This window comes from Garra rufa, chromosome 14 (assembly GCF_049309525.1).
Source record: "Garra rufa chromosome 14, GarRuf1.0, whole genome shotgun sequence".
Lineage (NCBI taxonomy): Eukaryota > Metazoa > Chordata > Actinopteri > Cypriniformes > Cyprinidae > Garra > Garra rufa.
The window spans coordinates 58,068-67,754 of record NC_133374.1 but is presented as its reverse complement, the minus strand read 5'-3'; the positions used below and the strand labels follow the sequence as shown (position 1 = coordinate 67,754).

The following is a 9,687-nucleotide window of genomic DNA, read 5'->3' as shown; positions in this document are numbered from 1 at the left end:
TCTTATGAGAACCAGGCTAAAAAACTTATGTGCACCCCTGATTATAGGCTTGTATTCAATAATAAATGGTAAAAAACTGCTTTTTGTGATGTCTGTATATATGTGCGATTAAATGCGATTAATTAATCGCCACACCGTGTAATTAATTAGATCAAAAATTTTAATCGCTTGACAGCACTACTTATAATACATGATTAACTAGAATATATATCATACACAGGTTTAGAAAGCCTAAGAAAGATTTCCCTGGAGAAGCCCCGGAGGTCTCTGACTCCCCCAAGTGGCAATAATCGGTAAGTGCAAACACAAACAGGCACACAACCTTCACATTCTGAAGGAACATTTTATTTAGTTTACATATAAAATAAGGTTAAAATTAAATAGACATCCATGCCTGTAGAACAATATATACAGATAATTTTACATACTATTTTTTACATTTTGTAAATCATTTTACACATCTGCGTGAATGACAATATTAGGTCTTTATTAAGTAAAATGATTTTAAATCGTTGTTTCAAGTGACTTCCAGGTTTCTCGCAATGTTTAGCATCGCGTTTAAGTCCTGAAACATACTTCACACACAAATATGCGAGGAAATACACTTCTAGTAACACAAGGTGAATTTCGTGCATCATTGTATTCCAAGATGTGTCAAATCCAATTCATTTCGAAAGTGTAAAAGTCTGTTTCTGGCGTGAGAGTTCATATTTTCCATTAAGGCACTTAGTGGAACTTTCATAACATTAACCACAGTTCCCGCCAAGTTCCAACAGTTATTGACAACCGTAAAACCTCAATAAATCAACACTGGGTTTCTTAAAACAATACAAGAAGTGTTCAGAAACGTTCTTTAATTGTTTTTTTTTTTTAAACTGGTGGCTAGTACCAACTTAAAACAGTTTTATTTGCACTAATATTAACTGTGGTAATCACTGCTTTTCGGCGGGAACTACGGTTGCCACAGTAACGGTTTGCAGCGGGAACATCAGAGCGCTTCTCTGAGGTTTCCCCCAGACGGTCTATCACTGCTGCCTGTTTTATCTGAATCCTCGTGTCCGCCGGAGTCTGACTCCTCTTCAATCGCGAAGCGCAAATCCGCGACCGAGCTGAGGGAGCTCACGCTGCTCTGCTCCACCGAGCAAAGCGCGCACGCCAGAGGCGCGCGGCCGCTGGTCAGCATGAACGGCACCGGCGTGGAGCGCAGGGCGGGAAACGCGGAGAGACTGAGGCTGTGCTTCTTCTGGCTCGCTCTCCACTCGCGTTGCTCCTCCTCGTGAAGAAGCCGCGTGAACGCGTTCGTGCGCCTCTTTTCGCGCCGTTTGGTGCGCAGGTAACCGAACATGATCCCAATGAGGAAGACTCCGTAGAAAGACACTACGATGACGATGTACAAATACGCGTTACTGTCGCCTCCACTGGACAAGGCGATTCGGTTGATCTGCTTTGACGGAAGCGCGGAGGCATTGCGCGCCAACTCCATTACGACAGTAACAGGAACAGAGTTACCTGTAAAATGACAGAGAAAGTAAGTTAAAACGCAGTGCTTTCAGTGATATATTAGTAGTATATACTACTTAATAAAAAGGTTAATAAGACTAAAACAAAAATACTAAATTCTTTAACAAACATCTTTATCACAGATTATATTTGCAATTTAACTGGTTTAACGTTTTAGGGGAAAAATTGATTCAAATGAGTTTAAACTAATATCAAAGTTAAAAAATCCCTTCAGTAATAAGTATTTAGACATGATTTAAAAAGTTTGAAAGTACATTGTTTTTATATCCATTCATGGTTTTATAGTAACGTTACTTCCAACTTAAGTTAGTTACTGGTTACTCACCGGGATGTTTCACCCTGGAGCGCGTCGGCCCGTTTCTCGCTTTTACTCGAGTCTCTCTGGCTTGTAACGGGGTTGTCAGCTGAGTCCGGTTTAAATAGCCGGTCCCTTGCGTGGCCACGCGCCAGGAGGATCTGTGACAGGGGTTGAGGGAGTCGAGATCCTCACGTCCTTCCTCACAGGATTTGAGTCCCGGCCAGAGACGCTTGAGCTCACAGCCACATTCTTATGACGTTTAGTGGAGTCCAAGTGCGCGGAGCTGCCAAATGTGCTCATCTATCATAACAACCAGACAGGCTTGCTTTAGGAAAGCCTTGTTTTCAGCAAGACAGCTTTTTCGCCTTCAGAAAAATCGGAGGAATGGCTTGCACGAATTACGCAGAATGCCATTTTAAAAGAACTCCTCAACCTTTTATCGTTTACTCACCCTCGTTTTGTTCCAAAACCTAAACATGAATTCATTCGAAGGCTGTCTAGTTAGGAAAAAGCCAAAGTACTATTTAAAATCTATATTTTTCTAATGTAATGGCGGGCGTGGGCTTTGTAAATTTAAATGTGCAAGACTTCCGGTCTCATTTGCTTCCAAGTACAAAAACAGCGTTATGATATTTGATATTTTTACAATAGTTCTTTCTGGTCCTCGAATTTGAATTTGGTTAATAAGAGTGTGACATAGTCCAGCAGCTGTTTCACTATACTTGTGGTACTTCTCACAGCGAGTGTCATAGTGGACACCTTAAATCCACTATAAAAAAAAAAAAAAAACTGTTTTTGTGTTATGGAATTTATTTTTATGAGGTTTTCAGCCGAGAATGTATTTGTTTATAGTTCAAATATGCAGTTTGTTAATAAAGATAAGGTCTATTTGAAAATTTGCACAGACATTTTCAGACATGTGAGCTCCAGGGTGCCAGCGATCATTCAGCGCTCATGAACCCGCAGAGAGAAGCCTCACCTCGGCCAGATCTTTTGTAGTTTACTGCTGGCTCTAATGTCTCTTTAGTGGATAAACATGAGATTTAATTCATTTCGGATAAATCTAATGGGTCATTTGGTCTCAAAAATCTATTATTTCTTCCAGAGCAAATAGTTTTGGCAATATCATTTTTATGTAAATTCAATGCTGTATATTAGAGCACTGCTTGTGTACATTTGACGGTATTGCCTAGCAAATTTTATGATGGCTATTGTTTAATGAATATTATTATTCAATAAACACTATTTAATATTATTTCTTTTTTAGCATTTAATACTGTATTTTTTATAAATGATAATGACTGTTTGTGTTTGTGATGGTGATTTTAAGTTACATTGTTTCGAATGCTGAATCAGGTGCAGGTAGTCGCTCAGTCCATCTCTCTCTCATAATACTCTACATAATACAGTGAGAATTTAATACAGTAATACTATAAGCTTTCAATGAAGCAACTTAACGTTCCTTCATTACTAGTTTTAAAGTGATGTTTTGGAATTAGTAAAGGAGGCTTGGGCTCAGAAATTGAGATTCAAATCCGTGGTGAAAAGTAGTAGTTCTGCACAAAAAAGGGTTTTTAAAGACACTCTGCTGTATCTTATGTATTTACAGGTGCCTATGGTGAATCACAGCAGTGCCGATATACAGCCATATCTTACGTTTACAAGTTTGATATTGCTTATATATGGTTTCTAGTGCATTTTGTTATTAGGAGCGATTTTCTTCTTCCGCTTCTTTCGCTCTTGAGCCTATGGCAGCCCATTGAACCACTTGCAGGAAAGTTGTGAAATTTGGCACACTGATAGAGGACAGTGTCAACATTAACCATAGCAAATTTGGAGTCTCTAACTCAAACTCTCTAGCACCACCACCAAGTTTCACTCATGTTTATGTTAATATTCCTTCAATCAAAATTCTTTTTTTCTCTGAATCCTTGGGTCATGCTGAGTCGAAGTCCAAATTTCAAAAATCTTAAGGTTTAGTTTATTTTTTTTCTATTTTTAATAGTTCGTAAAAACTACTTTTTCGAACTCGTCCTAGACCGTTTATCTGATTTTTTCCAAAACTGGCTCAGATCATCTTTGGGTGTGGTCAACTTATTTTCACGAGAACAGCTTTTTCGACTCCTGATTCCTTGCCGAGTCCAGCAATACCAAACATGCCAGGTTTTGCCTTATGGTTTGTGCAACATTGCATTTTATTGCTTAAAAAATGTTTGCCAATATATTAAAAACCGTTACTCCTATCGTCACAAAACCACCGTAGGAAATTCGGAAACATAGCGTGCCGGTTGTATGTTTATGCCCAGTTGCCAAAATTTTGATAGTAAGTGGCAAAAAAAAAAGTCCACCATCTGTCATTTTTTTCTCCTCTCATGTAGAAAAATGTCTATAACTCCAAAACAAAATAAGATATTTTCAGCAAATTTGACACATATGTATGGGCAATTTGTGGCATTGTGCCTCTGGGTGGCGCTATAATTGAACAAAACATGAAATTGCCATTAATTGCAATAGAGTATTATGATATAAAATGCTCCATTTTTACCAATGCATTGGTGTACAATTACAAAACTTTTTATGTACAATTGAGGCCATGACCTAAAAGTATTCAAATTTTTTTGAGATAGTGCCACCTTGTGGTCAAAAGTGATAACCAATTATATTGTATTATTGGATTTTTCACCAATTTTGACTATTTGACAGAATTTTGTTCTGATGCTTCCCTTGATTAGTGCTTAACTAAACATAATCAAGCTTAACCATAGCAGCTAATAAATTCAAAAGACAATAGAATCTATGTGAATAATAGTTCATTTGCAAAAACAATGAAATTCATGAGGTAAATTATTTGTAAAGCATCTTTAAAAAAAAAAAAAATATATACAAACTGGAAATGTTTAAAATTCAAGCTAGCATTGTTAATCAAATGCACAGTGGGACTAATGCCATGCCATGCATTTGAATAAGCAAGTTAATGAGCTGTTCTTTACAACCACACTGACGTAGTTTTCAAGGGTCTCCTGGTCTGGTTTACGTCAGCAGTGAAAGCATGTTAGAATCTGTGCCAACCTTATCTGTCTGGCAGTGATGGATGATGGGTAGGTGTGGGATGGCTGCAGAAAACCAGAGCCAGAATGTGCAAACCATCGCCTGACCACACCTGTCAATTAGTGTCGAGTAACAGAGAACTGACGCAAAGCGCATGAAAATCTGATCATATCAGCAGCTCTGGGGCAGTTTCCTGTCTGAGACCACATTACAGACACAACAGCATTATGGAGTGAATCTGAGGATAACACTCAATTCATTCAGTTAAAAGGACTTTTTACAATCACTATGGAGACTGTTGTACTCTGCAGGTCTGTTATGGAAATACAGTATTTCTATAAAAGGGTAGGGCAGACTTTCAGACATATGCTCTGGTCAAGATCAGACACTTCAGCTTTATTCATTATAGTATTTACACAAAGGAGCTAAAGTATAGTCACTGCTCAGTGTAGGACTGAGGTCTTTTTTTAAAACCCTTTTTTAACCTGTAGTTTGTTTTTTATGTTATCGAGTGACTAATACTTACTAATGTTTGTGCTGCTGTTCGCTAAACCAAAATTATGTCCTAAATAATTACTAAAAGAAAAAAAATGAAACCATGAACACAAAAAAATTCCAACATCCACTCAAACACTTAATAGCGATTTTTAAAAACTGAGTTTATTATTACCCACAAACCAAAATTTGAGTTTTGCAAAGGAAAGCCCTTTATTCCATTACCTCAACTTCACAGGATCAATTTCAAGGCAAGTGAGAAATAAATGAATAATTTAAGGCCTGATATAGCAATGTCTGATTTCATTTTAGTTCAAACCGGGCTGTTATCAGAGGCACCAAACAGCGTAGGACCAAAAGGACAAAGTAATAATGTTGAGAGGAGAGAGAGCGTGAGAGAAATAAACAAGAACAGAGGGTTTACGACTGCCGCTTCCACAGGGATCACAGTGAGTTCATTTAACAAGCAGGAAAAAAGAGGCAAGGGGCACTTTTACTGATTAAAGATCAGCTATGAATAATAAAACCATTATCATGAACCAAGGAAGTCTAATTCAATCTATATTCAACCCTATTTTTTCTTCATGCACACTTAGTTCTGAAGCAGTATTTTATTTTTTTGAGCCAATCAGTAGAGCCTTAAATATCATGTGATTGGTCTCTCTCTGCAGCAGAGGGAGAGAAAAATAGATGTTTCCATTGTTAACAGCCTGCTTAAAAAGTAAAACATCTAATAAAATGCACTGAATTTTATGTCATTTTTATATTCAGTTTATTTCAGAATACCTTGCTGTTTTTTTTTTTTTATTGAAGCCCTTGTCTGCCAGTGAACAAACATAAAGGTAATTACCATTTTCATCTCAATTATGATTTTTTAAATTGCAATTGAGTTTACATCTTGCACTTCTAACCATTTTGTCTTAAAATTGTAATATAAACTCAGTTCTGATTTTTTTTACTCAAAACTTGCAATTGTTATGACGTCATAATTTTATTATATAAACTCACAAGTGTAAGATAATGTTTTCCTTCTCAGAATTGAACTTTATAATTAATAATTGCCAGTTCATAGCTCACAATTTTGAGAAAAACATCAGAATTTAGTTTATATCTCACAATTATGACTTTATAATTCACAATTGTGAGTTTATGGGTGCTTTCACATCTGTGGTTCGGTTCATTTGGTCAGGACCAAGGGCAACAAATGATACATTGTAGCATTTTTCTGCCGTTTTGGGTCCTTTTCACACCACACTGATTGCTCTGGTCCGAACCAGTTGAAACGAACCAAAATGAAGTCATGTGACAACATCCACATCACTCGTTGGCCAGATCGTGTCACTGAACCACTGATCTATAATAGAGAATTATATAGATCAGTGTATTGAACGTATTTTCTAAACTGTTAGGGGCCGTTCACATGTAGCGTCTTTTGCTTGCTCAAGCTCGTTATTTCAAATGTAGACACGCCGTATTCGCGCTCAGAATGGAAGCGACGTGGTCGCGAGGCGCAGACGGTGCGACGCGCTCCTTTTTACCATTCGCGAACTCGCCGCATCGGGATAAAACATCTCAGCTTTTCAGAATGCCGCAAACGCACCGCAGGTCATGTGACATGAACCAACCAATCAGCTTCACCCTTTCCCTTAATAACATTGAAAGCACTGGCAAGTTGGAAAAACAGCTTATCATAGCTGTACAGGAATAAACATTTTTGAATAAATATAATAGAGCTACTGCAAGAGATTTTTAATGCTGAAAATCCATTTATCCTTTGCTGAAACTTTCGCGTATTTATGGAGAGCGCAGGTCATGGTTGCTTAGCAACGGCAGACGCCACTGGAGCGCAAGCTACAGAGCAGTTTGGAAAGAAAGAGAAAGAGTTTTTGAAAGTTGGGACCTAATATGATCATCAGACCAAATTTATGAGGCTCCGCACCTCCTCACAACTCCAAGTTTGTCCGCGAGCTGTCATGGGGCTATGTTGCTAAAGTGCTAACTGTCAACAAATACTTGTCCTCATCCGATAATGAACAGCGCAGCGGACTACGGCAGCTGGATTATTTCAAAAAGGCGCAGTACTTTTTGCGGTTGGGTCTGTTCTAGTTTGGTTCATGTTCTCACCACAAACGAACCGCTCCAGTGTTCGTTTGAAAGTGTAAGACCACCTCTTCAAGGAGGTCTCGGTCCGCTTTTTTGGTCCGCTTTTGGTGCGCACTACATTCACACCTGCCCAAACGAACCGCACCAAGAGGGAAAATGAACTCGTGCGATTCAACCGAACTAAATAAGGCAGGTGTGAAAACACCCTATATCTCACAATTCTGACTTTACAACTCACAATTGAGTTTATATCTCACTATTCTGAGAAAATAAGTCAGAATTGTAAGAAAAATGTTGGAATTGAGTTTATAAATTGCAATTATAAGAAACAAGTTGTGAGTTTATTATTTTAGGATCTCTGTATTAGAGAGTAAAATATTTTTTCCATTGTTAACAGACTGCCATAAAAGTAGAACATCTAATACAATATAATACATTTTTTAATAATCTTATATAATACATGGCTGTTTTTTTTTTTTGCCCACCAGTGAATACAAATAAAGGTAATTACTATTTTGTTTCTCACTATTCAGATTTTTTATTGCAATTGTGAGTTTACATCTCACAATTCTAACTTTTTCCCCTCAGAATTGTAATATAAAGTTTTCAATTTTTTTCTTTGAATTGCGTGATTTAAAAACTCACAATTGTTATGAAGTCTGAATTTTATTATATAAACTCACAATTGTTAGATAATATTTTTCTCCCTCAGAATTGAACTTTATAATTAATAATTGTGAGTTTATAGCTCACAATTCAGAAGAAAAACATCAGGGGCCAGATTCACGAAACATTCTTAAGAATGCCGTTTTCTTATTTTAAAATAAGAAAAAAAGTTAAGAATATTTTGTATTCCCCCCCCAAAAAAAATCATTTTAAGAATATTCTTATCTTTTTACTTAAGATTGTTCTTAAGACAAAAATTAAGAAAATTCAAATTCTTGAAAAGAATCTTCTTAAAAACCATTGTAAATAACTTCTTAAAGTTAGGATAGCCCGAGACTTCTTAAATCCCAAAAAGTAAGAATTATTTAATTTATTGGGTTATTTCAAATTAACTGTTATATTTAAGCATTGCAACACTACTAGCTACATATAATACATATTAGGACTATTAATAGAGATGAGCATGAGTTCGCTGAAGTGACAGCATTGACTGATAATGTAAACAATGATCTGTCATGATTAGCCTATGTATGACCCTACTTTTTGCTGACATTAAAACTTAGTAGCAACTCTACAAAATCGAGTCAGATAGGGAGATTTAATTAAACATTTTTTATTTTACTTGGCCGATAAATACGACATAATCTTTGGCAGCAGCGCACACACATACCGGAAGCGTTCATTCGGACGAGGAAACAAAAACAACACAAAATTGAATAAAACTGATCGCCAAATCTTAAGACAAACCCTTTAAAAGTAACGGTTCAAAAACACGGCGCATTAAAAACATGAAGTCGAGCACCAGTCAAGGTCGTGACGAAAATGTGCGTGCTTATGATTATTAGGATAATCTGCAGAAACCGCAAAAGAAAAGACGTTGAAGTGTTTATAATTGCATCTTCAGCCATGTATTCACTCAGATAGATGTATCATTTTTTTTTCTTAAGAAAAAAAATTAAGATGTTCTTAAGAACTTCTTAAGATTTTTTCAAGAATTGCACTTAAGAACATTCTTACAAACTTCTTAGAATTTATCTTAAGAAATTTCTTAATTTATTTCTTAAGAAGATATTCGTGAATACGGCCCCAGAATTGAGTTTATCTCACAATTCAGAGAAAAGTCAGAATTGTGTGAAAAAAAAAAAAATCTGAATTGAGAGTTTATATCTCAGAATTGTGAGAAAAATATCTGAATTGAGTTTATAAATTGCAATTATAAGAAACAAAGTCAGAATTTTGTGAGTTTGCTATATTAGGATCTCTGCAGTGGAGAGAAAAATATATTTTTTCCATTGTTAAAAAAGTAGAACATCCAATACAATACAATTAATTTTTTTTTCAGTTTATTTCAGAATACATTGCTATTTTTTTAGAAGACCGTGTCCACCAGTGAATAAAAATAAAGGTATTTACGATTTTTTTCCCCTCAGTATTCTCCTCACTACAATTCACTATTCCTCAGAATTGTAATATAAACTCAGTTCTGACTTTTTTCTTAGAATTGTGCGATTAAAAAACTCACAATTGTTATGAAGTCAGAATTTTATTATATAAAC

General features: G+C 36.2%; 1 protein-coding gene across 1 annotated transcript; it reads right to left on the bottom strand.

Moving 5' to 3' along the window:
* Positions 1-323: 323 nt before the first annotated feature.
* On the bottom strand, positions 324-1,901 carry LOC141285414 (potassium voltage-gated channel subfamily E member 4-like). Its single transcript, XM_073818427.1, has 2 exons — positions 1,847-1,901; positions 324-1,509 (listed from the first exon to the last, which is right to left on the bottom strand). Exon 2 carries the CDS (start codon positions 1,481-1,483, stop codon positions 989-991), a length of 495 nt encoding a protein of 164 aa, XP_073674528.1. The 5' UTR covers positions 1,484-1,509; positions 1,847-1,901; the 3' UTR covers positions 324-988.
* Between the last annotated feature and the right edge of the window lie 7,786 nt (positions 1,902-9,687).